The 14496-nt window shown below is 38.7% G+C and overlaps 1 protein-coding gene across 3 annotated transcripts in view; it reads left to right on the top strand.

The window, feature by feature from the left end:
* The first annotated feature begins 545 nt into the window (after positions 1–545).
* Positions 546–14496, top strand: part of eps15l1b (epidermal growth factor receptor pathway substrate 15-like 1b) — a 44577-nt gene continuing 30626 nt past the window's right edge. For all 3 annotated transcript variants that reach the window (XM_037531057.1, XM_037531058.1, XM_037531059.1), the window contains exons 1-15: positions 546–615; positions 1540–1581; positions 1791–1880; positions 2130–2177; positions 2391–2492; positions 3719–3781; positions 6059–6184; positions 6491–6550; positions 7868–8140; positions 9475–9635; positions 10704–10860; positions 11269–11340; positions 11601–11686; positions 12846–12918; positions 13659–13820. In XM_037531057.1, coding sequence (XP_037386954.1) covers positions 589–615; positions 1540–1581; positions 1791–1880; positions 2130–2177; positions 2391–2492; positions 3719–3781; positions 6059–6184; positions 6491–6550; positions 7868–8140; positions 9475–9635; positions 10704–10860; positions 11269–11340; positions 11601–11686; positions 12846–12918; positions 13659–13820 — 1542 coding nt within the window. In that variant the 5' untranslated portion in view covers positions 546–588. The remainder of the gene's footprint in view (positions 616–1539; positions 1582–1790; positions 1881–2129; positions 2178–2390; positions 2493–3718; positions 3782–6058; positions 6185–6490; positions 6551–7867; positions 8141–9474; positions 9636–10703; positions 10861–11268; positions 11341–11600; positions 11687–12845; positions 12919–13658; positions 13821–14496) is intronic.

Consider the following 14496-nt stretch of genomic DNA (forward strand, 5'->3'; position numbering starts at 1 on the left):
CAGCTGTGACAGGTGCCCTCTGTGCCCTGCCGTCTCTACGGCTGCATTCTGGAAGTGAAAGATCCGGGGCAGTCCAGTCCTGCTGATGAAACTTCACATCAGAGAAAAGTCACATTTAGCTTGAGCTACATAAGGAGAAAACGGGACAGAATAAATAAACATCTTTTGCTTTACTTGTGAAAAACCTCCCTCTTTAGTCGTTTCCAATAATGGATCCAAGCATGTAGGCCTAAAGATAAGTTCTTATGCTCTTAATGAATCAGACATTAGCATGACAGCTGAGACACCAACATAACATTATTATAGCTCTTCTCCTTAAATGTGATCAACTAGTTTTCACTCTGTAAAAATCATAATACGTAAATGTTTTATTTCTCATTTATAATATTATTATTATAGAGTTTATGGCATTGTTTATATGAAAAGACACCAATGCCTGACAGCCCAGCCTGACTTTATTCATTTGTTTGTTTGTTTGATATTCGCTCATAAACAGAGATTTTATTATTTTCTATTGATTTTTTAAACGGACACCTTCGATGCGCGTTCTAGGCTCGCGCGCCGTGCACGCGGACAGAAGCAGGAAATATGGCGGCGCTCATGTCACTGGCTCAGGTAATGTTTTTAAAGTTCGCTTTCTTTTTTATCTCTGCTGTGAGTCTTCAGACGACTTCAGATAATGTTGTTCTTACTAAACAAGAGCTGCTGCGCGGGCGAAGCCGAGTTCGCCCGGCGGTGTGGCCTGTTTTCATGGCCGGGATGAAGAAATGCTAAGCTACTGTGTTGTCAGGCGGAGCTCGCCGCGGACTGTAGCTGAGCAGGAAAGTTCGTCTAAAATGCCAGGTGAAGTCATTTTGTTGTAGTGTGGGGTATTTTTCACCAAAGGCTCCTCGTTGCCTGCCGTTATTGAACTTAAAATGGCATGTGTGTAGTTTTTAAAGTTGAAGTAGGGTCGCCGTTCGCTCCATCATCTCCGGCTAGAGCGGAACGCCTGGACACGGACCTGCGGACAGCCTGCGGCGCCGGTTCAGAGCCGCGGAGTCGTACAGACTAGACTAGAACCGTGTTCTGGTGAAAAATACTAGTAGTGGTGTTACAACGGTGAAGACGTCAAAGTACTTTTAGAAGTACGTAAATATTAAACCCAGAAACTCCTGGAGTGATGACTGTTCCCTGCAGCACCGCAGAGCTGAACACGTCCAGCTCTTCTCTTAGCATAGGATCTGAAGTTCGCCAGGTTCCTGTTCTTCTTTTGTTGGACTTTATCTTCAGTAAAACGCTGAAGCACCAGCAACGTGAAACGTGACCAGGTGTAAAGGAAAAGATGAACCAACAAAAATTTTAATCAAGGCCATCCAGCTGAGCAAAAATAGCTAGTTAGTTTTGAATCGTTGAAAGGCAAATTTTCAGTTACAATATTTGTCATATTTTACGTTTACAGTTCATAATGCAGTTGGTTAATGTGTAGGTTGCCCCGTTTTGTGTGACTTTACAGCCGCATTTCTTCCAAGTTAATAGGAGATTTTTCTCTGTTTGTAGATATCAAGTGGAAACCCCGCCTATGAGAACTTTTACAGACAGGTGAAGTCCCTTATCTTGTTGCTTTTTTTGCCAGTTGCTCTAAGACCCAGAAAAGGCCAGACAATGCATTTTAGTGGTTATAGAACAGTTGTATGTGTTTGTAAATCTGCCCAAATTTAATGTAGGCTGATATGTTGTCATCCCCTCTCCTCCCCCACTATATACTGTCCCACCCTGTATCTGTTTCCTTTATGATTGTTTGGATACAGTTGGATCCAGCAAACACAGGGAAAATCGGGGCAGTTGAAGCAGCTCAGTTCTTGAAGAAGTCAGGCCTGTCAGATAGCACTCTGAGCAAGGTAAACCAAGCAGGAGCTTTGCATCATAAAATTTGGTCATGGTTCCACGGTTCAGATAATAGAGTTACATATACAATACGTAATAGGGATTTCCATTGTTTATGATCCAGTGCTTACCTAATTTAGCAGTTTCTGCTGTCACATAATATTATTGTAATATCTTAATGTCCCTGTATTGATTGAAAAACCTGTTGTTAACCTTTAGTCCATATAGAATCATCTTGTATGTCTTGTGTTCTTCTCCGTCAGATATGGGATTTGTCAGACTCAGAAAGAAAGGGGTTCTTGGACAAGAGGGTAAATTACACTTTGGATTGTGTTTGATTATTTTTCCTTAGTATATTATTCTTTTTTGAGACTGTTTCTCTGTGTCTTTTTCAGCCTTTCCTTTTTTCCTTTTAAGGCTTAAAAAGAATGTTACATTTTTGCATTAACTACTCAGTATGTACAGTGCGGTTGTCATGATATTGACACTTTCTTGGGTTACTCTTACCCTCTCTTGCTTCGTAGGGTTTCTTTATTGCCCTCAGGTTGGTGGCATCAGCACAGAGTGGCAATGATGTCAGCCAGAGCAGTCTGAACCAGACCATCTCAATTCCGACACCTAAATTTGTAAGTATCTCTTAAGTTTCCTTGCAGTTGTACAAACAGATGGAAGATTTAAAGGAAAGGCCTGAATAAATTAGTGGAGTAGCATAACGAGTGCAGATACTTCTAGACAGATGTACTGCATAATACTCTTAAGCTATCAGCATTCTGTCATGCATATAAATGCTGAGCAGGTCCAGTTAACCTTGATTTTTGTTTAATTGACAAGAAGAAAAGTAGCTTTGTACCTCAAGTATCTCAGACATGATCAGTAAGAACAGTTCATCCACAAATGTAGAGATTTTATAACTGAAGTTTCGGGGGGGGGGGACGACATGCCTGAAACCCCTCCTCCTTCCAATCGAACTCCCTATAAATTCACATCCTCGCCTTCTAGTGACAAAGTTTTCGCAGTCCCCACCACCACTCCATCTATTCCCTGTTTCACAGTTCTACATCAGTCCTACTACAGCTATGAGGGGGTTCTGGCCTTCTAGCTACAGGCAGGAGCTGCCCAGAACTCCAGCCCAAGTTCTTAGAGTTCACCCCGTCCCTCAATCAATCTTCCCTCATACTACCACGACATGTTAAAGGCATGGTCAGAACTTGCAAACTGCATAAAGGAGGATATTATAGTTAAATTGCAATGCATAAACCCCTTATTACAAAGACAAATACACATTTTGAGAGTTCAGAATAAACTATAAACTAGAGTCGCTGGTCTACAAAGATGTGGAAAAAAGTGATATGGCCTGATGAATCATCTTTCACTACTTTCTCCACAAGTAGGTGAGTGCATATGTAGTGTACACCAAGAGAACAGTATAGGACTGAATGCTTGACCTCTACAGGGTTTGGTGGCTCTGTTATGGTGTGGGGACGCATTTTGTGTCTTTTGGAAGAATGGTGTTTCATCTCTCCAGCACAGTTCCAGAGACTTGCAGAAGCTGTTCCATGGTGTACTGAGACTACTCTGGTGTCTCAGCACCTTACTAGGAAATTATATGTTGCTTCCTTCCTTATCAGTTGTCTGTGGAATAGTATGTCACTTTTTAATTCAGATTTAGAAAAGCATTTTGAAAATAGGTGGGAGGCAGTGTCAAGTATATTCCGGCAAAGTAGGAAGACCATATCTTTACCAAAAGATAGTAATACAGAACTTCAATACATAGGAAAGCTTTTTTACATGCCTTTTATGTTTGTGTCACCACTGCTTTTATCCTTGTCCTGAAGTGCACTTTGTTTTACAGAGAGACACAGCCAGTCCATCTCTGGTATCAACAGCTTCTAGTGACGCTACTTGGGCAGTGAAGGTAAGAATATATGCGTTATGCCTTGTGTAGGGGCTGGTGTGCATAAACAGTTTCACAATGCATGACACAGTAATACACAATATATTTAGCATAATTATGGTGCTAAATTCTGTGATCATGATGTGACTAGCAGGATATTAGTGATGTGGCCTCCATCAGGCTGCGTCATTTTTTTTTTAACCGATTGATTTACGTTTTTTGGAATATGTGAATCCCTTGATTCATTAAAATGCCCATAGAAACTCATCTGGAATGTCTAAGATTTGTTCAGAATGTTCCTGGCGCTCAATAAAATGTGATATTGTGCAATATCAGTATCAGCTGTGCTGGGTTTTATGGATACTGTGTAAGACTTCTTTCTTTAACTGTGAATTTGTTTGGCACAGAGAATTGTATGAAGGCTTAGGCACTGTGCATACCTGACTCACTATGTATGCCAGAAATGTTAAATTTAGCTAAAGACAAACAAACATTAGTTATGCTGCCTTCTAAATATGTTACAGCACCTAGTTATAAATTAGAGTTTGCTTTGTTTTCATGAGCTCCATGATATCTCCATTGTCATTTACTGCTTTCTTTTATTTATTTTGCTTGTTGTTGCATAATACGATTGTGAAATCTAATGACTTTGGAAAATGTCCATGGTTAGCATAAATAATTGCTATTAGGTGGTTATGTATAAGTGTGACAGGCCTAGTCAAAGCCTGTAATTGTAAAGGGAGCTGGTTGCTAGATGCCTTTTTTTTTTTTTTTTTTTTTGCTCTCCTCAGGCCATGCATCTGGTTTACCGAGCCAGAGAGAAAGAACCTGTTCCTTCCACACTTCCCTCCTCCCTCATTCCTCCATCCAGAGAATTGTATGAAGGCTTAGGCACTGTGCATACCTGACATTAAGAAATTGGCACCGAGATTTGAAGCCATTAACTAGGGATGTTGAAACATCTGATGAAAATGATTAAAAGTGGCAGTTTAGGTTTTTGGCCTAAAGAGAGAAAAGACCAAAAATGATGGTTGACAAAACAAAAAATTAGATAGGACTACAGTGAAGTGTCTAACACCAAAAAAAAAAACTTTCATGTTTTCATGTGCTGCTCAGTGTTGAAACAGAATGAGAAGCAGTTATAGATCAACAGTGGGGGAAAAAACAGCAACATGAGCTGTTTCACGGTTTCTACAGGGGACATTAGACAAACAACTGATAATCACATTTATCCTGATTATCAGGCCATACTGCTCAAGAACTTCCCCACTACAGGTTTAATTTCACTTGAAAACGTCACATCCTCCATGATACAATAAATACAGAGAAACAACAGAAGTAAAAAGGGAAGTCCCCACTTACAAAACAATGCTGTCTGTAGCCACAGTTTTTGAAATTAAAAAATTCACAACCGACAATGCAGAATGGCAAAGAATAACTTAAAAGTAATGGAATTCCTTGTCTTGGATGATAAGGTATTCTGTTTTTAAGAAAGTTGGATTTCCTACATACTGTAGTCATTTTATTAGTTTAAATAATTTTTATTTATTGTCAGCTCATGCTCAGTCATGCTCAATTTGTCCTTTTGAAATCAGATTTTATCAGTAATTAGGGTTTTCTTTATTACTTGGTAGTTTTATGTTTAGTATGTTTATTCTAAAGCACAAATAAAACAGCAAATTAAAAAAAAAGAAAAAAAGTTTCTCTTGCTTTCGGTTTTCATCCAGGTGTGAAATTCGGTTTCAGCCAAGAATTTTCATTCCAGTGCTTTGCTTTCATTCACGGTTAATGTTTCCATGGGACTCAAACACTTCTCTGGTGATTTGACTTATGATTTGATTTCATGACTAGAAAAATGGTGTTGTGCATTCATACTGCATCAGTTTTCCGCTGCATTTGTTGACAGCCAAAAATATACCACAGGTTCTATTTGCGTACATATAAGAGCTGTTTACAAACATAATTTGCTAAGTGAACGATGTTCCTTTCGTCTATGCTATGATGATGTGTCTGATTAAGGCTGTACTTAGTTGCTGGTGGGGTGCACCAGGACCCTTTAGTGTTCTCACTGTAAATGTCGTGTTCATATGCAACACTGAACACCTCCAAAGGTGGTTTGAGTGCTTAGAACATAGTGGGTCTCTGATATAAAGTGGACCCCATTTACACCTGTGCTTGCCACTGATCAGACCACCCAAGAAACATGTTAATGCTAGGGATGAATGAGGCAGTTGTGTGCTGCACATCTGCTTCTAAAGAAGTCAACCTTATGTTTGTCTGTCTTATCTTTACAACTAGTTTGATGACAAAGTGAAGTATGATGGGATATTTGAGAGTCTCTTGCCAGTTGGTGGCCTTCTCTCAGGAGATAAGGTGAAACCGGTGCTCATTAATTCTAACCTGCCCCTGGATGTCCTTGGGAAGGTATGTTACATGTTACTCAATGCTATTTGCTGTTACATTATAAATGATGGTTAGTAGTATTGCTCCGTAGGTTTGCTTTAGAAAATGTGCTGTTATTTAATGCAGTGGTTCTCAGTCTAGTCCTTAGAAACCCACATTTTTATTCCAAAACTGAGATGAAGGGCTGTGGAGTGCTATTTATGCCTAAATACCTGAGTTGGAATGCAACAAAAATGTAGACTGTTTGGGAGCTCAAAGGAATAAATTGAGAACTGTTGATTTAGGAGAAATAAATGGTGCATCGTGAGTTTTAATCCTTCCATTCAGATTTGGAACCTCAGCGACGTTGATAAAGATGGACATCTGGATAAAGAAGAGTTTTCAGTGGTGAGTTGAGCATTTGAATAAACTACAGTGCTTCCTTTTTTTGTTACAGTAATCCAGACTGGTGTTAATAATGGGGGAGTGAGAACATACAGGCTAATCTCTGGGTTATTTGTAACCCTAAATTTATAAACACAATGCACTCTTATGTTTTGGGATAATGCCTGACAGTAAGTGGACACTTAACTGCAGAATACAAGCAGTTTCAATGTTGGTGCTTAGAACATGATTAAATTATTTAAAGCTCATTTTATTGTTCAGCCAGCCTTGCCATGTCAGTAATGCAAGGTTATAATCATTCACAGAATATGAGAACTTATTTTGGTGCCTCGCTTTAGTGAATTGTTGATACAGAAAAATAAGGAATACATGGAAGTGTGCCTCATAAGGTGTTTTTAATTCATATTAAGATATCATAGGTGGCATATAATTGGCTGTCCTTAATGAGTGCTCTGTTTACATCGATGAATAACTTTCAAAACTGTTGTGAAATAATTTAAAGGTGGTTCAGATCCACCAGGTTACGCCTCTGCTTTACTCTGAATGGATACATTACCAAGCTTTGTTTTTACAGTGTGTCGATGCAAATTACTTATCTCTAAAATCAGTGGTGCGGTTAAAAGCTGTTTTGTATATCAGTAAACGGCAGAGCTTATTGTGTAAATGCTTGGTGCGTAAATTATTTGAGAGTTTTCCGTTCTGTTTGATATTTGTGGCAAAATAAAGGTCATTACTAGCTTTGTGACGATCATGAAATTTTAGCTGATTATTAATTGTCACATATGTGGTTGTGATTAAAAATTTTTGTTCATTGTATGCAACTAATGAAAGTAGTGGCCAGATTCACTGAATGATATACTGCAATGTTGTGTTTTTGCACACACTCAAAAGTATATGCTTTTACACAGAATGAGGTATAGTCAAGCAAAGCAAAAAAAATTTCATGGGCGTTAAAATATGAGCCAAAAAAGCCACTCACTATGTATGCCAGAAATGTTAAATTTAGCTAAAGACAAACAAACATTAGTTATGCTGCCTTCTAAATATGTTACAGCACCTAGTTATAAATTAGAGTTTGCTTTGTTTTCATGAGCTCCATGATATCTCCATTGTCATTTACTGCTTTCTTTTATTTATTTTGCTTGTTGTTGCATAATACGATTGTGAAATCTAATGACTTTGGAAAATGTCCATGGTTAGCATAAATAATTGCTATTAGGTGGTTATGTATAAGTGTGACAGGCCTAGTCAAAGCCTGTAATTGTAAAGGGAGCTGGTTGCTAGATGCCTTTTTTTTTTTTTTTTTTTTGCTCTCCTCAGGCCATGCATCTGGTTTACCGAGCCAGAGAGAAAGAACCTGTTCCTTCCACACTTCCCTCCTCCCTCATTCCTCCATCCAAGCTAAAGAAGACAGGGGTTGCATTGCCTGGCTCTGTTCCTGTGCTGCCTTCCAGCCCCTTCCTCATGAAGGATGCGCTGCGATCCACAGTGCCACTCTCCAAGAGCCCTCTGACTGTTGCCTCCAATCTCTCACCATCAAACTCATTCAGGAGCTCCAGACCCAGTCCTGTCCCTAGCCCAGCACCACTGCAGGTACACATATGTTGTCATAATTACAGGTATTGAAAACCTTAAAGGAGGTAATTGCAACAGTAAAAAGGCAGTCACGATGTTAGAGGTGAGTGAACACAGAGCACAATCACTGCATTGGAATTGCAGTAGGGCATATACAATACATTAATAATATAATATTGAATCCTGTATCTTTCAGGAGCGAACAGTAACACAAAGTAAAACATTTAGGGCCATTTTCCTGTTCAGGGATAAAGCCTGGTCCTGCACCACGCTTCTATTTCAGTTGAGAATATCAGTTCAGAATGCTGTGTCTGGCACAGAATTTAGTCCCTTCCTGGGAAACTGACCATTTGTGTTTGGTCGACAGGTTAATTTGCATATTGCAGCCTTCAGTGATATTAATACTACCAAGGACAATATTTTGTTTAGAACACAGGCTAGGAATAGAAACCGTTTTTGTGACAGTGGTTTATGGAAAGTAATTGAGCAGTTGTACAAACTTTGCCATGCAGCGTAGACAAACTTTCCCACCCAGTCAGATAGATCTGCCACTGTGTTGAGTCATAATGTGGGCCTTGCCTGATATGATCAGACACCTGCTGAACTGAATGAGGCTTTGTGCCATGCTTAGTGAAGTATGTCCTCAGCTTAGATTTTCCAGTTAATATTCATCCATATTAACTAAGGATGCACAATCCTTTGTTGTTACATTTGCTAGGCCAACATTGCCCTTTGCAATACTGATCACAAAACTATACTGTATGCAGAAAGACAATGTTTTTGCTATTTTCTGTGGCAATCTTGACCAATCACAATTCCAGATAAATGTTTCTTTGGGCAGTTGGTTAAATTGATTCACTATTTGGGCATTGAAACTATGTCACATTTATTGATTCATCATTGAGTTTTTAATATATTGCGAAGTGTATCATAAGTGCAGTATGAGGCACTGTGATTGCAGTGCAAGTACTTGGTGTATACTGTAAAGCCTTGATATAAACTAAAAGTATGGAAACACATTTTTGTATTGTCTTAATTAACAGTAAAGTCCCACTGGCTCACTGAACTGTGCCCATGCTTTGCTGTAGTTTTTTTCTAAAGGGCTTGAAGGGCTGTTTCAAACCTCCATGCTATGTTCCCTTCAGTTGTGGCCAAACCAGTTTATCCACATTTTTATTCATGTCCTTACACCCCATTCCTATTGTGCTCATACTGGCATTGTCACTTTCTGCATACTGCAACACCTTAAGGGCTTTGCCTTTTTCTGGACTTTTCTGTTATGCTGGAATTGAAATATTTGAGCTGTAAATAAAATCTCTCTATGTGCATGTGTAAATGTTTGTGTATTCTAGCCTGTCTCACTGAACTGGGTGGTACCTCAGGAAGACAGGGAGCAGTACGAGGAAATCTTTGAGCTGGCTGACTCTGATTTTGATGGCATGGTGGGAGGAGGTGAAGTTAAGGACATTTTCATAAACTCAGGACTGCCCCAGGGTGTGCTGGCCCACATCTGGTAAGGCACCAGCATACAGTGAAGTTCCTCGTGCACCATATCTGTAGATAGTACCAGTTTTTAACATTGATGGTGTCAGAAAGCACTGATTTTGTCTTGCCAAGTGAAAAAAACGTATTAATCAGAGAATCTGTAAAGTATACTGGTTCATCCAGTATACTGGTTGAAATTCTTCCTCAGGTATGAGTTTTATTGTACTGGCATGACTTCAAATAAGTGCAGATTGCACAATGTACATTAGTGTAAACCATGTTAAAGCTATCCCATTTAGCTGCATCAGTGATCTTTCAATCACAATTCAAACGAAAGTGAAGCAGACATTCAATCACCTTCCACTGTGTAGTCCATTGCATCTGAAGTAGTGCACTTTTGTTTTTGAGGTTGATATAAAGGATTGACTGGTTGAATGTAACTACTGCTCTATTTAAGGTGGAACATTAAATTCGAACAACAAGCTGACAAATAAAAAGTATCGGCAAAGGCTTACCTGTATACTGTTTTGTTCTAAACGTTTTGCACAACACAATAAAAAGAAATTGTTATATATATATATATATATAATGAGAAACTGAAACTACAAAAAAATGAACTATCTTAGTATAAATCAATACAATACAGCCCTCAGCTGTCTTAAAGATGTTATTTTAAAGAATATATTAAATACTGTCAACTTTTGTTTATTTTTACATTAAAAAAAAAACATTTGAGGGGCTCCCAAGTGGTACAGTTGCATATATTTTGGCCCTGTCTTTGGGAGATCATCCCATTCCTGGCAGTGCCACAGCAATCTGTGGTTGGAAGTTTGAGTAATAAAGCTGTCCTCTGTTAACTGAGTAACAGAACAGGAAGTTGGCATTCTTTTCCAAATGTCTTGAGCTGTCCAGTGATATTGTGCCAGTGGCAATTTGAAAAGCGGTAGAGAGGGAGATCTATACAGAGGGTGGAATTGAGCATGATTACATTAAGAACACAGCTGGGTAAAAGTTCTCTCCCAATACATTTGAATGTCAGTTTTTACACCTGAAAAGTGTGATCCCTGATAAACCTTTTCATTGTCTGTCTCTCTAGGTCACTGGCAGATACTAAATGCACAGGCAAGCTGACCAAAGAGCAGTTCTGTCTAGCTATGCACCTTATCCAGCAAAAGGTCAAGGGGGTTGACCCTCCACAGAACCTTACACCTGAAATGATTCCCCCCTCAGAGAGGGGCTCTACTTCCTCTACTGTGAGTATAAACACACACACACACACACACATACACACTACAACAACAACAGTCAAATAGAATTTTCACATGATTTCCTATAAATACACCAGAGACCACATGCAAATGTAGGATTATGTAGACTGTTTAAACTGTTCAGAAAGTGCTAACATGGCCCCTGACATACTTCCTTAACATGGTCAGAGAAGTGAGAGTTCCATGAAATTGTTTCTGTTGCTCAAACTGTATATTCTTCATGAACATAGTTTTTTCCTTCCTCTTTACACTTCCCTCTTCCCTGTTCTGTCTCTCCCTCTGTCTCTCCCTCTGTCTCTCCCTCTGTCTCTCCCTCTGTCTCTCCCTCTGTCTCTCCCTCTGTCTCTCCCTCTGTCTCTCCCTCTGTCTCTCCCTCTGTCTCTCTTTGATTAGACAATCTCATCAGATTTCTCCTCATCAGTAGGATTTGAATTGGCTGGACTGTCTATGCCCAGTATATCCAGAGTAAGTGATTTCAGACTCCTATCCTTTCGTCTGCCATTTATGCATCAATCAGTGGAATTGCATTCAATCCTGCCATCTAGTGTTTGAACATGCACAACACAGCAAGTTTTTGGCAGTCTGTTTTTATAACTTTATGTGACCAAACTAAAAGTTGTTTTGGGGTAAATGTGAGCATGGGTGAAGATTTCTTTTTTCTTTCTTTCTTTTTTTTTCTTTTTATTTATCTTTGCTCAGTTATAACTGTCATTCTCATTCTGCAGGACAGCAGTAGTACACTGGCACCTGTGGAGTTGACAGGAATTAAAGAGCTCGATGATATTAGCCAGGAAATCTCTCGGCTGCAGAGGTGAGAGAAATTGTGCACTGTATAATGTAGACAAAACGTTTGATGTAGAATATTTGTCTCTTAAATTATTTTTCTTTATGAGAATGAATGAGTGCCCTCTAGTGGGCTACTAGGACATGCATTTTCTGTTGCAAGTAAGCCATTATAATGTAATCATATGATGAACACTCAAGAAATTCATATGTCTTTCTGTATCATTAGCATTCCATGTTGTTCTCATTCTCATTAATTATCACCCTGAAGATTTCAGGTTTCAGTACATAAATGTCTTGACGCGTTGTGCAAATGACAAATAAACTTGAAACAAGCTGCAGCTAAGTATAAGCAGTTGGTTTTATTGTAATGGGAAACTGTAATTGCATTAACTGTAGAGAGACAAATCAGCTGAGTAGCATAAATTTTAGGCAACTAATGACGTAAGACAAAGTGATCTCATTTAAAGGGAAAATGAAAAATTTAACCATTGCTACATTTTTTTGTAAATGTGTTTAACCATGTCTTACAGCAGTGCTGTAGTGTCTAGAGTAAGATTTCCCATAAAGAGTAGAACAGATCTTCTGATGATGCATCTTGAAGGTGGGAGGAACTTCTGAGACTACATCTCCTTTTATATGAATCTTTGGGAGCTTCTTTTATAGCTGGTAAAGGCAGATAGCTGATAAATGTCCTCTTGGGACTGTATGATTGTCTTCGAGTCATTGTTATAGAGGACAGAATGGGTTAAACACAGAAATCACACCTTATGGCAGTTTGAAATCTTTGAGTTGTTGAGTTGAGTTGGTTGTATTTATTAACCTTTAGCTCAGTAGCTAGGTAGAATTGATTGACATCACAGGGTTTTTGTGTAAAGCGTGCTGGACATTGTACTGAGAATGTTCACATACAGAAACATGAAAATTATATAGAATTGTGAATCCTGAGGGATATAATGCTGCACTGCAGAATGCTGCATTACACAACAATGACACATTAAACTCTAGGCAAGATTTTCCCTTTAATAAATTATTGGTGTAGTGATTTGAGGATGATTTCTTGTTTACAGGTTGTTTGTAATGGTCCACCACCTGGAACAGTCTGAAAAGCAGTTTACAGAAAAAATCACTGTACTTTAAATCTTGTGCATTTAACTCCTGAATTTTTTGTGGTGGTCTTGGGCTAGTGAGAAGCGCAGCATAGAGCAGGAGATCAGACAGAAGGAAGAGGTCATTCGACAGAAGAACAATGAAGTTCATGTAAGGCTTGATCTGATAAGCATTTGCTTGCTTTATTTCCACTTAAAATGGAATTCCACCTTTTTTTTTATTCATAATTAAGTAATTGAGATGCAAAGTCATTCAGAGTGATTTGATGTGAAATGATTCATTTGTAGTGAAATTAGCCAACTCAGATTTCTTTACAGTTGTGGTGATAGGAACCAGGCGACACAATGTCTGCAAGCCAAGTTTAGCCTTTTTTTCTATCCAAAACCACCGTTGAACATGCACCTGTTTTTATGTGCAATATTGAATATGGCAAAATGAATGTAAATCTTAAAATACTCATTTTGTTTGTGAGCTATTTCGCTTTATGGGCATAGTTTTTTTTTTTTTTTTTTTTTTTTTTTTTAATTATACATTTTAGTCCAAAAGCTTGTCTCAGAACTGCTGTGAAACAATGACTTGGGCATCAGATAATGTACTTGTAACCATTTTATTTAGTAGTTTTCTATGAGGTAGCTTTCAGCAGCATTATATGCTTTGGACGTCTGGTTCCAATCACCATCACTTTGAAAAATTCTGAGCTTTCCACATCAAACCGTTCTGAACTTTGTCTACATCTTCATCATTTAATTATGCAGGACTTTTGAGAAATCAGTGGAAATTGCCCTCTAAGAAAACCTAGTTTAACATGGTCTCTGCTGAGTTTGTTTTTGCCATTGCAGAGGATGTTTAGCAGCCTGTAAATCTGCTGTGTATATGTGCGCATGTTGCAGGGCATGCAGGGCGAGCTGGAACATGAGAACAGCAGCCTGCAGGACCTGGAGCAGCAGAAGCAGGTTGCCCAGGACAGACTGCAGGAGATGGAGCAGCAGAGGAGCAAGCTGGACGGCATGGAGAAGGATGCTAAGAGCAAGTGCACGGAAGAGACCAGCAGGGTAAGACAGAGAGCATCATGATGATAGAAAGAGAGCAGCAACACATTAGCATCCAAATGAACTGTGATGTCACAGAGAAGGAAAGGAAGTGCTAACATTCAGGCAAGTTGGCAGAATGAAAAACATGGTTCACAGATTTTACTTTTACATTTGTTATGGTCCACATTAGGGATAAGCTTCTTAATAATTTTTGCTATTAAGGTATGCTTGTAAACAAATAGTATTTCAATATGCCAGTGACAAAAGTTGACAATCAGCTGACCTGTGGTGCATGTTAATTTAAAAAAAATAAAAAAAACGACAAGATAATACTTAGTTCATTGATTTTGTTATTACAAATGTCTTTTTTCCCCAAATCACTGCACAATTCAATTGCTGAGATGGTTTGGATAGATCATTGTAGTGAAACCTACTAACACAGATTGCTTTACAGCACTGGTGATAGGAACCAGGGGTCATAATGTTGACATGGCAAATATGGTTATTTTATTTTCTTTCCAAAATGACTAATGAACCTACACATGAATTCTGAAATTTTATATGTAATGTTGATAACTGCAGTTTGGTGGTAAGTATCTTCGGGGCCAATTTTGTCTCAGAACTACAGTTATTTTGCCTACTTGTGGCTCTCTGCCATGTATGTATTTAGTGAATATCTATGTTAAAACTATTGTAG

The sequence above is a fragment of the Pygocentrus nattereri genome, chromosome 19, assembly GCF_015220715.1.
Source record: "Pygocentrus nattereri isolate fPygNat1 chromosome 19, fPygNat1.pri, whole genome shotgun sequence".
In the NCBI taxonomy this organism is placed as follows: Eukaryota; Metazoa; Chordata; class Actinopteri; order Characiformes; family Serrasalmidae; genus Pygocentrus; species Pygocentrus nattereri.